At 38.3% G+C, this 14,313-nt stretch overlaps 1 protein-coding gene across 1 annotated transcript; it reads right to left on the bottom strand.

The window, feature by feature from the left end:
* Positions 1-5,416: 5,416 nt before the first annotated feature.
* Positions 5,417-14,112, bottom strand: slc25a28 (solute carrier family 25 member 28). The gene is made up of 4 exons (XM_028469325.1): positions 13,578-14,112; positions 9,298-9,526; positions 7,298-7,354; positions 5,417-6,157 (listed from the first exon to the last, which is right to left on the bottom strand). Exons 1-4 carry the CDS (start codon positions 13,920-13,922, stop codon positions 5,610-5,612), a joined length of 1,179 nt encoding a protein of 392 aa, XP_028325126.1. The 5' UTR covers positions 13,923-14,112; the 3' UTR covers positions 5,417-5,609.
* Positions 14,113-14,313: the final 201 nt, after the last annotated feature.

Here is a 14,313-nt window from a genome sequence, read left to right as displayed (position 1 = left end):
TTTTTTTGCTATATTTTTGTTGACTGTAACAGTTTTAGTCGGTTAAAATCTTAATGCCATTTAGTTGTCTACAACTAAAATAATTAGGACTAAAACTGAGATATATTTTAGTAAAAAGACTATGACTAAAACTAAATAAAAATTTGCTGTACGGTTACAGTTGGTCATCTTGTATTTATAATTTATACACAGCAGTGCAAACTAGAGCACATTAATGTTGAAACTTAAATGTGTAACTATTTATGATATTAGTTCAAAGGCTTTTATTGTTAATGTTTAATGCTAGGTTAAAGCTAATGCTAGGTCAGTTTTTTTTTCTTTTATTATTCTGAATTTAATATTTTGACATCGCTATGAGATGACCTTTGTTGTAATTTGTGCTATATAAATAAAGAACGATTGATTGATTGATTGATATTGCCTAGGCTACTGTTATTGCTAGGTTAAGCTAATGCTAGAATACTGCTAGGTTAATGCTAATGCTAGGTTAATGCTAATGTTATGTTATTGCTAATGCTAGGTTAATGCTTTTGCTTGGTTAATGCTAATGTTAAGTTAACGCTGATGCTAGGCTAATGCTAGGATACTGCTAGGTTAATGCTAATGTTAGGCTAATGCTAGGTTAATGCTAATGCTAGGTTAATGCTAGGTTAATGTTTTTGCTAGATTAATTAATGCTAATGTTAAGTTAATGTTGATGCTAAGCTAGGATACTGCTAGGTTAATGCTAATGCTAGGCTAATTCTAGGTTAATGCTATTGTTATGTTTTTGTCAATGCTAGGTTAATGCTAATGTTAAGTTAATGCTGGTGCTAAGATAATGCTAGGATACTGCTAGGCTAATGCTAATACTAGGCTAATGCTAATGCTAGGCTAATGCTAGGCTATTGCTAGGCTAATGCTAGGCTAATGCTATTGTTATATTATTGCTAATGCTAGGTTAATGCTAATGTTAAATTATTGCTGATGCTACGCTAATGCTAGGTTAATGCTATGTTAATGATGGATTAATGCTAAGCAAATGCAGTGTTTGATGACGTGACAAGGGCCAGCACCTGCATCCTCACTTGCATTTTTTTCAGGATTTGCAAATATTCTAGTTACAGTTTGCTGTTGTTTATTTGTAATTTACTGTTTACTTGACCACAAACAAAACCATGTAAACCAAAAACCCATTAATAAGCCTCTAAATGTGTTCAGCCTGTTTTGGTTGTTCAAGTTGAGTCGGAGAAGGCAGGGAAATTATCTGTAAACTTTAGATACAAGTCTGTTGATCTATTATCAGGAGAAACATGCATTCCTCAAACTAAACATGCTGAATCATATCAGACTTAATAGTTCATCCCTGCTAGACTGTTGATGTTTAGAGCAGACGGGATTACTCCTCCTGTCAAACAGACAGATGAGCAAAGAGACAGACATTAAAAGGAAAAAATAACAGAAGACAAAAACTCCTCTTCTGCAAACATGACAAAACCAACAGCCTGATTTCCTCACTTGTGTTTTCATTCAAACATTTCCACACCGTGACTTTCCTTCTCATGAAAGGCCCGTCAGTCACGAATGATGATCTGCTCGTACACAGTGGACAGGACACCTATAACTGAGCTCAGAACAGAAGACACACAAGTGAAGACAGCATTGTAACACACAGACCACACACAGAGATAGACAGGCAACTTTTATCACAAAAATGTGATTATTTGATTCAAGGGCCACATAAGCATCATGTCAGCATTTGGAATAAAGACCAATAATCTGAGCATTAACTCAGCAAAGAACAAAGAGTTTGTTTATTGTAATTTTGTGTGGGTTTTCTTAGTGTTTTTGAGATTTTAGACATATTTCGTGTTTTTTCATTCATTTCGTCTATTTTCTCGTCAAATAAGGCACACTTTAGTTGCCTTTTTTTGTTTATCAAGTGTGTTTTTTTTTTCAATATTTTTGTGTTATTGTTGTCCTTTTGTGTACATTTCTGCTATTTTGTGCAATTTCCTTGGCCATTTGCATGTCTTTGAAGTCCTTTTGTGTTGTGGATTTTGTAGTTGTTTTATGTTCAAGTGGTTAAGTGTGTCTTTATCGTTTTGTGTACTTTTGACATTTTGCTGTCATTTTCTGTGTTTCTGGAAATTCGTGTGCTATGTTGGGCTTCATATAACTTCCAACTTCATGAATTACAAGTTTTTTTTTCGGGGTCGGACAAAATTAGACCGAGGGCCGCATGTGGCCCCCAGTTGCCTATGTCTGCTGTACATCATGTATGAAGCAGACACAGGAGAGTGAGCAACAGAAACAGTTCATTAACACTTGCTGTTTGAACAGGTGTGTGCCTGTCACGCTGTGTGTGTGTGTCATTCATCAAAGCATTAAACTGCTAATTCATATGCACATAAGGTTTTCTAACAAACCAAAGGATGACTCGTCACATGATAGTCTGACATTCTTTGAAGCTTTAGAAGGACTGCATTCACTTTTTATTGGTAAAAAAGTCACTTAAAATTCAAAAAAAGAATAAGGTTACATACAACCAAGTGGCCTGTAATTTTAATCATAGGTATACCTCAACTATGAGAAATAATATGAGGAAAAAAGAAAAAAAAAAAAACAGAAAATCACATTGTAGGATTTTTAATGAAACTTATGGTGGAAAACAAGTATTTGGTCAATAACAAAAGTTCATCTCAATACTTTATAATGTACCCTTTTTTGGCAATGACAGGTCAAATGTTTTCTGTAAGTCTTCACACACTGTTGCTGGTATTTTGGCTCATTCCTCCATGCAGATCTCCTCTAGAGCAGTGATGTTTTGGGGCTGTCGCTGGGCAACACGAACTTTCAACTCCCTCCAAACAATTTTTATGGGGTTGAGATCTGGAGACTGGCGAGGCCACTCCAGGACCTTGAAATGCTTCTTACGAAGCCACTCCTTTGTTGCCCGGGCGGTGTGTTTGGGATCATTGTCGTGCTGAAAGACCCAGCCACGTTTCATCTTCAGTGCCCTTGCTGATGGAAGGGGGTTTTCACTCAATATCTCACAATACATGGCCCCATTCATTCTTTCCTTTACACGGTTCAGTCGTCATGGTCCCTTTGCAGAGAAACAGCCCCAAAGCATGATGTTACCACCCCCATGCTTTACAGTAGGTATGGTGTTCTTTCTCCTCCAAACACAATGAGTTGAGTTTTTACCAAAAAGCTCTATTTTGGTTTCATCTGACCATATGACATTCGCCCAATCCTCTTCTGGATCATCCAAATGCTCTCCAGCAAACTTCAGATGGTCCGGACACGTCTGGCACTGCAGGATTTGAGTCCCTGGCGACGTAGTGTGTTACTGATGGTAGCCTTTGTTATTTTGGTCCCAGCTTTCTGCAGGTCATTCACTAGGTCCCCCTGTGTGATTCTGGAATTTTTGCTCACTGTTCTTGTGATAATTTTGACCTCACGGGGTGAGATCTTGTGTGGAGCCCCAGATCGAGGGAGAATTTCAGTGATCTTGTATGTCTTCCATTTTCTAATAATTACTCCCAAAGTTGATTCCTTCACACCAAGCTGCTTACCCATTACAGATCCAGTCTTCCCAGCGTGGTGCAGGTCTACAATTTTGTTTCTGGTGTCCTTTGACAGCTCTTTGGTCTTGGCCATATTGGAGTTTGGAGTATGACTGTTTGAGGTTGTGGACAGGTGTCTTTTATACTGATGAGTTCAAACAGGTACCATTGATACAGGTAACGAGTGGAGGACAGAGGAGCCTCTTAAATTAGTTACATGTCTGCGAGAGCCAGAAATCTTGCTTGTTTGTAGGTGACCGAATAGTTATTTTACCGAGGGATTTACCAATTAATTCATTAAAAATCCTACAATGTGATTTTCGGAATTTTTTTCTCCCCATTTTGTCTCTCATAGTTGAGATATACCTATGAAGAAAATTTTTGCCCCACTATGTGTAATTATTAATATTATTACCATCCAGTTATTGACAGAAATGTTATTGAAGATTTACTTTTTCATCCCTCCAAAGATCTGGAAAACCTATTCCCTCATCAAATTAAACACAGCAAAGAAGTTACCTCTGAGATCCATAGAAGGCTCCTTCAATTTAAGTTACTATTACTCATCTCTACAGAAAAACATATTTTCCACATTTCCATCAAAACTCCCATCCATTTATTTTGCTAATAGATGACAGGAAATGGACACTGGGGACAGTCAATTGAAAATGTTTGCACCCAGTACTTAAGTAAAATGTGTTCTCTGACAAATAACAAAGTAAAATCAAAGAAATTAAACATTTGCCTAAGTTCTTAAAAGTTGTTCATATAGTTTCAAGGATTGGTGTTGATTTGGTTATATAATGAATTGTCTTTTGTCAGAGACATGAGTTTTAAACTGCAGACTGAGTGTCAATGGGTTTACGTTGCATTTTTAGTCCCGAGGGTCAAAGTGGAAACGTGCACCTGTGCTCAGGTCTAAACAAACTGTCCCTGCCATGAACAGGAAAGCAAATACCTGCAAACACACACATTGAATCTTAATGTGCTGCTGGTACTGAAGATATATTGTATGTTAATATGTCACTTTCGTTCATAAAGACAAAAAAAAGAAGAGAGAACACGGTTTTATTGTTGATGAGCAGCTGGTGGCGCGCTGCTGCTGAGTCTTTATTCAACCAGTGCAATTCTAAACAATCAGACTTAATTTGGTAAATATGGCAGCTCTCTCTCAGGTCCATTCAATGTGGATACAGTTGGATGGATTTAAAGCCAAATTAAAGTCAAAAACCAACTGCTTACGCTGATACACAAAAAATAATGATGCTAACCAAGTCTGCTCCACAAAACAACCAAAGTGTGACAAATCATACATGTGGGGATAAAAGAAAAAGAAAAAAACATTTCTTTAAAAACTATCAAGAAATCAAATTTAAGGTGAAAATAAATAAACACATCACTGTGTAAAAAGTGATACATGTATTTTGAGTCAAATTCAGTAGTCACTCACTTTCGAATGAGAAATGTCTTAAGTCTTAATTTTTGAATGTTTTCAACAAAAAGTAAATCAGATGTTTTACTAATTCATCGCCCCAATCTCTGAAGAGAAAATCGTTTTTTAAGGAAACATTAGATGTGGATGTTGCCTGGACTTGACTGACTTCTTTCAATAAGAGCACGTTGTTGTTACATGACACAAAGGAGTCATGACTTTGCTCTTTGGTTGCTATGAAATGGATCAAAGTGAAATGTGTAGAGTTGGAATGAGAAATCTGGACCAGGCATCAGTCAAAGTCAGAAGTGAGATAACACTGTGGCTAGTTTACACAGGCTGAGCTATGAAGCCAATAATAAAGCAACACTACCGCCCTCTGCTGAACTTTTGTTCTCCTCCTACGACTGTCAATTCATTCCAGGAGAACAGGTTCTGTGATGCTGTTTAATGGGAGACAACACTACTTAAAGTTAAAGAAACAAGTGAAGATTTCTTTCTCATCTGCTGTGTCTGAAGTTGCTCCCACTCTTTTCCATTCATTGAATTATGTGTGCGTATTAATGTGCGTATTCTTTACCAAAGCAGGACAGAGAGCATTTCAAAGGCATTAATTATGCAAATATTTAAATTTCAGCCTCCATTTGTTGCACTTTCCTCTTGTGCTGGTGTTTAGTGAGCCCATACTTGAAGAACTCGTAGACGGACCAGCTGATGGCGGTGGAGGGCATCTGATAGATGATCCTAGCTTGCACTCCCTTGAAGAAGCCCTTCAGGCCGCCCAGCCTGTAAACTGTCCGGAAGGCGTGGGCTAGGCCTGAGATCTGTCTGTGGGCCCCCTGGCTTTGACTCTGGGAGGTGAAAGCCAGTGTTTCCTGGGTGTTGAGCAGGGTCTTGCAGACGTCGAGGGGCGTGGTGGCCGCCGCCGCGATGGCCCCGGCCAGAGCGCCCGACAACATGTGGGACGAGGGGTTGTACTGTCTGTGAGGGTTGAGCTGCTCCTGCAGGTACTCGTACGTCATGAAGTGGAGCGCCTGGAAGGGCACGTTCATGGTGAGCTGGGTGGTGTAGCTGCGATAGAACGCGGCTGCGCCTTCGTTCCGCCACACAGCGCGTACACAGTCCATGACGCTGTGGTAGGGGGAGTTATACATCTGCATGCGCTGCTTCACCACTGAGGAGGAGACGAGAGCCCATGGTGTCCAGGTTTGACATTCAGGAGGTGAAAAATAAGGAGAAGGAAGACAATTAGCAAAACATTTGTATAAATAAACCTGTTCAAAATCAAGTTAGGTTTTACCCACCAATTGATTAAGCATAAAATGATCATGATATTTTTTCAAAGTGCTGATCACATGTTGCATGCAGTGATGTTCCTCTGGGGTCAATTTGAGCCCAAGCTGTTTTAGCTGTCTAAAACTTGTCTGGAAAACATCCCTGGGGTCAGACTGACCCCAAGTAGGGCTGAGTATTGCCAGGTACCTCGCGCTACGATACATCACGATATTTTTGCCCACGATAACAATATTATCACGATACAGAAAAAAACGATATTCGGTGGGCATGTATTGATAACGCACCCCAAGATGAAATATTGTGATATATCATTGTATTGCTATTTTGGCACACCCCTAAACCCAAGTGTAAAAAGTGTGAGCAATATTTGAGGATAATAAGTTAAAAATCACTAGGGTGTCCCGATCCGATATTGATATCGGTCCGATATCAGCCTAAAAACAAATATCAAATTCAATTTTCCGATTTTCTTTTTTGCAATTAATTTTTTATTTATTATATTAAATTGTAGAATACTGTACATATTATGTTGAAGGTTAAAATGTATGTAACCAATTAATTAATAATAAATGGGTCAGTTTTTCTTATACCTACTGTTGCTGACTATTATCTAACATTCCATGCTAAAAAAATAAGCAATTCTTTTTTTATTAAAAAAAATCAAAACAAAAAAAGTAATAAAAGCATGTATGATTCACGCTGACATCGGATCAATATCGGTATCATCCAATACGCAAAGCTGCAATATCAATATCGTCTGTTCTGTTTCAATGTATTTTCAGGGCAGCTGCGCTGTGTGACAGCTGCACACAAGGACTCACAACCGTGTCCTTCTACTGACATGTCGGGGCAGGTGGGGGCGCAGACAGCTGTGCGACTGCAGGGCCGAGAGCATCAAAGAACACCTGGAAGTCCCTGGAACACTAAACCTCTGTGCAGACAGTGACGACGTCCTCGCACGTTTTCATTTCAGCAGCGTCGCAGTGTAAAAAAATAAATAGATAAATATTGTGCTTACCCTCAGCTGGGTTCATGGCTGCGTCGTGAAGCAATGTAGCCACACAGCCCGCTGCTCCTGAAACGCACACACTGAAGACATTACTACAAAGTGAGATAGTTGAAGAAAAAAGAGAAGTAGTGGACACGACTGGAAATAAGTTAAGAGCTTACGATGTTTTTTGAAATATAAGTAAAAGGCAAGAAATGCTTCATGTTTGTAAAATACCTAAATCAAGCCTGAGGAAAGGGAGCCCCCTAGAGGCCCATCCATATATGTACATGCACTGCAACCAGGGTTGGGATCAATTATAATAGCAATTGCGTAAATAATATTTCATTACAATTACGATGTAATTATAAACATAAGTGAAAAACTATTTTGCCAATTTATTCATAATTGACTTCAGATAATTGACTATGTAATTGGCATAAAATTGTGGACTCATGTTACAGTTATATTGGCTTACACACATGTAGTTAATTATTAAAATATATTTCAGATCAAGTTTTCCTACTACCTAGTGAATCTTTACACCCATACAGGTGGTAAGGGTTAGAGGAGTAAGGGGTTAGGGTATAATACATATTATAGTCAATGCACTAAAGTGTAAATGTAAAGATGTTAAAACTGTAACATTCAAACTGGGCAAAAAAAAAAAAGAATTAACGAATTTGTCGATTAAAACTATTTTCATTTTGCAAATTCAAGTATTTTTTGCCCCCACCAGTTTTTTTCGCACTTTTTCACATTCCATCCTTGTGGGTTACCGTAGCGCGATGTGAGCCCGCCCCCTCTTTGTTTACATTTGTTTACCCTTTGAGTAGGCTATATGTGTGCCACAGGCATGTTTAATTTTTTTATTTTTTATACTATGCTGAGATGCTAAGGGAAGAGTTTATTATTTTTTAATTGTAATGTTATAAAATATGTAGTTATCTGATTTCTTAATCAGAAACTTTAAGCTATTGTGAAGTTGCTGTTGCACTTTTGCTTAAACTTGGGTTAAATCTTAAAATTGTTAAATGATAAAACCTCAATTACTTTTTATTTTGGGATTGTTTTATGCATTTTAACTCTTGAGGACAATCACAGTAATGAAGTTGCACTTTTGACAATATATCTGATGTCTGCAGACATTTTTAAGGGCATTGGAAGAAAAAATAATAAATCGAATCAAAACTCAAATTTTCTCTAAAAAAAATCTGATTTTTTTTTTAGGCAAAATTGCCCAGCCCTAATACAGTAATCATAACAGGCCTATAAATGAGCATACACAGTACACCACAATACATACTACATGGGATCATTAGTAAAGCACTTTGGTCCCACGTGGGCAGTTTTTGATAAAAGTTAGTAAAATTGTAATTGAACTTCAATAACTGGGAAAATAATTGTAATTGACTTTCAGAGGAAAAATTATACGGTAATCATAAATAAATTGTAATTAAATATGGATCATTGAAAAGGTCATTGCAACTGAAAAATATAATTGACCCCAACCCTGAGTTCAACACTAAAACCTCTCGATGGTTGCATTTATACTGAAAATGATCATAAAACAGTGACTAAGGTCTTTTTACTTCGGATTAAATTGCAAGCGGTTGCATTTTTGGTTTTGGTGCGGACTAAACTGAACACAACTTGTGAACTGAAACATACAAAAAAAAAAAAAAAAAAAAAAAGACCACTGAGCGTAAAAGAAGACCGCATGGGAAGAAGAAAACTTACCCAGCCTCTCACTACACTGAAACAAAGAGGAAGAGGTCAATTCAAAGATTTAAAAAGTTACGCTTTGCTCACGTTGAATCAACAGTTACTCATTTGTAAAGTTAGACTGTTGACCCCCTCACTGCTTTAATATGTGGCTAAAAAAAGCCGTGATCCAATTTTTTTTGGCTCCGTCTACGCTTACTCAGCAGATTTAGAGGTGACTTGAAGTAAATAACGTATGAAAACATCTTCCAAAGACCTGCTGTGTTTGTGTGGCTCACGGATATGTGTGTGTGTGTTTATGGTACCATTAGCCAAATGACTGTTAGCCCCTGGGTGAATGACATCGCCTAAAGTCTTTTTGAGTTTCTCATAGCTGGCAAAATAGAGCGCATGGGCAGGTCCCGCTCCGACTGCGGTGGCATTCAGCCCTCTCATTGGCCGCCAGATCCCTTCTGTGGCAACGATCCGCCGAAGGGCGTCCATCACATTCCTATAGCGTGCTGCGGGGTCGGGCTGGAGACTCTGCATTCGTGTCTGAAAGTAAAAATAACACACACACACACACACGTTTTAGTATAGCATGAATTTGTGATAAAAATAGGACGTAATACATATTTTAGGTTGCACCTTATGTCGTCCTGTGAATAAACAGAGCAGAACTGGAGTTTAGGAAAATTAAAAAAAAGCTATGACAAGAATCCTGAATATTGTCCAGTGTAAACGAGGGGGGGGGTCACAAAACGGGGAAATGAGGTGTCTGACATTGTGGGTGCTGAATGTTGGTGTACAACTATAGTTGAATAGAAGGAAGTGAGCCATTGCATGTTCCAAGGTCAAAAAAGGACACAAGCTAACTTCCTGCTGCACTTCTTTGACCCTCTGACCCAGAGGCCACGCCCTTTTCTATTCCACGCAGGAAAATGTGGGATTATATAAAGACGATGTTCGAGAAGAATCAGCGATTCAGGCACCTGCTGGGGTTGTCTGGGGACACACAGCGAGAATCTGCCAGTTGTTTATCCTCATTGAAATCTCTTTTAAAGACATTTTTAATCGATATGCTTTTTAATCTTTTTTAGGCATCATCACAGGCAGGACTTCTAATTGTATGTCTCTTTATTGGCTGATTGTTTTAATTTTCCTTTGTTTTATTTAATATTTGAAAAGTTCTATATAAATAAAGATTATTATTATTATTACTACTACTCTTAGAAAACCAGTATGACCGCCTGATCACCCAAACCTTGCAAGTCAAATTAGGTCACGTCATGTGACTGAGAGGCACTTTAATAATGTGAATAAAGTCGCTTTACACCAGCAATCATTTCTTTTCAAATATACTTCACACACAAATAGTTCTTAAATCTTATTATCTGACATTGTTTAAAATGTTAAGGTTGTTTAAAAGCTGTTTTCAGGCCACTTTCTACGCACACACGACACGTGGAGGCTTTGTTAGAGGCGTATATTTGATGCGTATGCATAACTGGAAAGCAAAAAAAAAAGAAGAAGCTTTGTGCGACTTGTAATCAAAACTTTCAGTGTTATTTCATCTAATGCTGCGTTTATCCATACACACAGCACACACACACACACACGGTGTACGCTGTTTAATGTTATACACAAATGCAGCACACGACTGCAGATCCACAGCAAAGCACTGGGATTTAGGGGGAAACGGATGAACGACAGCTTTTTATAAACTGTAATTACACAATAGACATAAGTGAGAAGCTTATTGTAAAGTATCTGCTTTAGGGAGGAACATTCCTTACAAAGAAGCCACTCGTGAAAGGAAACAAATGAGACACACTTCAGGTCTTTGTCAGTTTTCTGACATAAAAGAGTTTCTTTATATTTAAGTGTCTGGGACACAATTTTAAACTACAGCATGCAGTTTAAAACCTGACTTTAAAAAAAAAAAATTAGGATTAAAAATTATCTATTTTATATATAAATACAGGTTGATTTCTGTACCATAATATGTCAAACTTTCAGTCATGGGGAATACGTTTAATAAGAAAACATCAATAGGTTTGAATGAATGAACACCTCTACACTCACAGCTTTACGTGAATAAATAGGACTGTGTAATCATAATAAGTGACACGTTAGATAAACATTTGTCTTGTGACCGACAGGTGGAAGAGACAGAAATGACGAGCATATTGTTAAACCTGACCGAAGCAGATGACGGTGCTCTTTACACTAGTTACAAGTCCAGTAGTACAGCTTCATGTTGCAAAAGAAAAGCACAACAATATTCATTACTTATATCATTTACTACCAACAAGCTACATTACTGAACTAATGGTGGGTGAAATAGTCATTCTTAATAAAACTGTACCACTATGGATGCTCCGGAGTGAAATTAAAGACATTAAAAACAATATTGTGTAATGAATTATGCAGTTTCTTTTAGGGTTGTTCCGATCCAATATCAATATTGGATATTGGTCCGATATCAGCCAGAAAACGGATATTGCATTTCATCAGACTGCATCTAAAATCTCAGCTATGATATATATTGGTTTTTTGGATTTATTTTTTCAATACCTTCTGTTTTATTTTTAAATTTATTTTATTCAATCATAGAATATTCTTATTCTAAAAGGTTAATTATATGTAATCCAATGGTTTATAATAAATTGGTCTTTTTTTTAAAATAACCAAGCCTTTTCTAACATTCCACATGACAAAATAAGTAATAAAAGTACTGTATGTATGATTCGTGCCGATATCGGCCAATACTCGAGGCCACAATATCGGTATGTATCGGAGAGTGAAGAAGTTGAATCGGGACATCCCTAGTTTCTTTACATAAAGACACTTTATAGATTCACGCCTATATCAGGAGTCTTTAGTTTAGGTCTACTGTAAATGGACAAAATAAAAACCCAGAATGTCATCTCTCCCTGTTTTAAAAGAAATGTTTTCTAATGTGTGACCTCACAGAACATGACGAGCTATCTCCTGAGCACATACTATATAAACACGTAGATTTTTGAAATATTCCTACTGTATGACTGTAAAACATTGCCTTTCACACAATGTATTTGATCTGAGTCTTTCAATCTCACTGTTTTCCCTTGGCATTTGCAGTTTATAGTCCTTTATATAATAAGATGCTGAAAAAAAAAAACAAGACACTGACATCTGAAATTGTGCTAAACAATGTTTTATCTATATGTCATGTAGATAAACCATGTATATGTTATTCCTCTATCATTTCAGCTCGGTGCCAGTCTGAACAAGATGTTAATGACAAGCCAGATCTGGCCAACAGGCCTGTTTTAAAGTGTTGAAAAGGGATGCTTGTAGGTTTAAATATGTAACTTTTATTATGTGCAATTGTTTCGAAATCCTTATATCAATCATTTATTACGTGTTTTCTACCGTATGCAATGCAGTGTTGTGGGCTCAATTCGCAATATCAACATTAATATTTTTAATACTGCACCAAGTTAAAGTTCGTTTCTACAGCATGAGTTGTAAATTGGAACGCTCCATGAAATACGCCCAATAGAATTGAATCGTGAATCAAATCAGGAAATCTGTACATATACCCAGCTTTAACTTTAGAAGACTAAATGGTTTACATATTTACTTGCCTATGTCTTGCACCAGGATCTATGTTAATGTCTGAGTTTAGAAAGGCACATTGTTTTAGGGATTATTTTTGTAATATATTGGGTATATACAGTACCCCAATGTATGTATAATAACTGGGTATATAAATAGGGCTGAGCAATATGTAACAAAATTCATATATTTTTACTCAAAATGTTTATATTTATATATATATATATTTTTTTTAACTCAACAGAGTTTTACCAGAAAGAAAATTCTGGGTTTAATTTGCTGATGAAAATTGCCACAGAGGCACATTTATTAACAAACTGCTGCATAATGTGTGTCACTTTTGGCTTTTTTCTCCTCTAAGGGACAGCACGTGTGAGTGAGCTCTGTAGTGTGGCTTGTTTAGGGGAAGGTCCGTGTTAGAACACACTCATTGATCATCTAACTGAGCTTTTCATGTTGTGAGATGTAGAGAAAGCAGCGACTCCTGAAATGAGTATTTAAATGAAAAATAAGCTATAAAGAATAAATAAATTTGGATATAGGCGATATTGCAATTTTTAATATCGCCAAAATAAGAAAACTCAATATATCTTCAATCTCGATATATTGCCCTGTGCTAGTATAACAGTATGTTTATGTCGTTGTGAAGTTTGTAAAACGTGCTACAGAAAGTACAAGTGCTGTAGAATGTCTGTCAGCACATTTCATGTGGTTATGTAACATTATATTGGTGCGTGTTGGGCGAACAGGAAAGTTTGACGTCCATTTGTCACAGTAGAGTTAGTTCTTGTATTAGTAGCGTGTTGTTTTTGAGCAGTTTGCACTGGTGATGTAGCTTCATGCTAACAGGTTAGCTGACAGTGGGGGACGTCAAACTGACCTTGTCCCGCAGCCGTCAGCTTTACGGCGTGTTTACATTAGCCTCTGAGCTAAGCTAACACACACACACATGGCGTTCCACCACCACCACAACACCCTAGTGTGAGTCAGTGAGCGGTGCTACCTTCACACAGTCGACGGGGAACATGAGGCAGTGCTCCATGATGCCAGCCACGGCTCCAGCCAACATGTGGGTGCCCGTGGAGGCTCCCTGTGGTAGACCCTCATAGTCCGCCTCACTGTCCTCTGCCTGTGCATCCGCAGCACAGCACACTAGCTCCACGGTCTGTAGCTCGGTTTCCCCTCCGATCCGCGGTGTCAGGGTTCCCACGATACTTTCAGAGACTCCCCATAATCTGCCCCCTATCCATCGAACTTCTGCCCCGGCAGAGGCTCCTGCAACCCCGGGATCAGCGCCGGCCGTCTCCGCTGTCATCCGACGCTTCCTTACAAACCCATCTGCTTCCATGAGAAACAAAACGGAGCGTAGGGTAATGGTGGCTCTCTTCGGTTGACAATTTCCCCCGCTACGGTGTTACATCCCCGGGGATGGTGAGCTGTTCTAAGGCCGCCTCTGACCCACAGAACAGACCCAGCAGGAGGCCGTGATTCAGGATCCGGGACAAGCCCACGACAGGCCGCAAAGCCAGGAAGTCTCCTCTGATTGGCCGATAGGGTCAGTCCTCCTCTGCCCATTGGCTGTTGTACCTGTCAATCAAGTTTGGTCACACATTTTGGCGGTGACTACCTGTCATGTGGCGACAGACGTGATTTACGCGCTGCAACATTTTGGAATAACAGAACATATATAATCATTCTCAGGGGTTTTAAACTCATTTTAGTTCAGGGGCCAAATCCGG

Source organism: Gouania willdenowi, chromosome 15 (genome assembly GCF_900634775.1).
Source record: "Gouania willdenowi chromosome 15, fGouWil2.1, whole genome shotgun sequence".
Lineage (NCBI taxonomy): Eukaryota > Metazoa > Chordata > Actinopteri > Blenniiformes > Gobiesocidae > Gouania > Gouania willdenowi.
The sequence above is the reverse complement of the archived record's forward strand: the minus strand, read 5'-3'. Positions and strand labels throughout refer to the sequence as shown.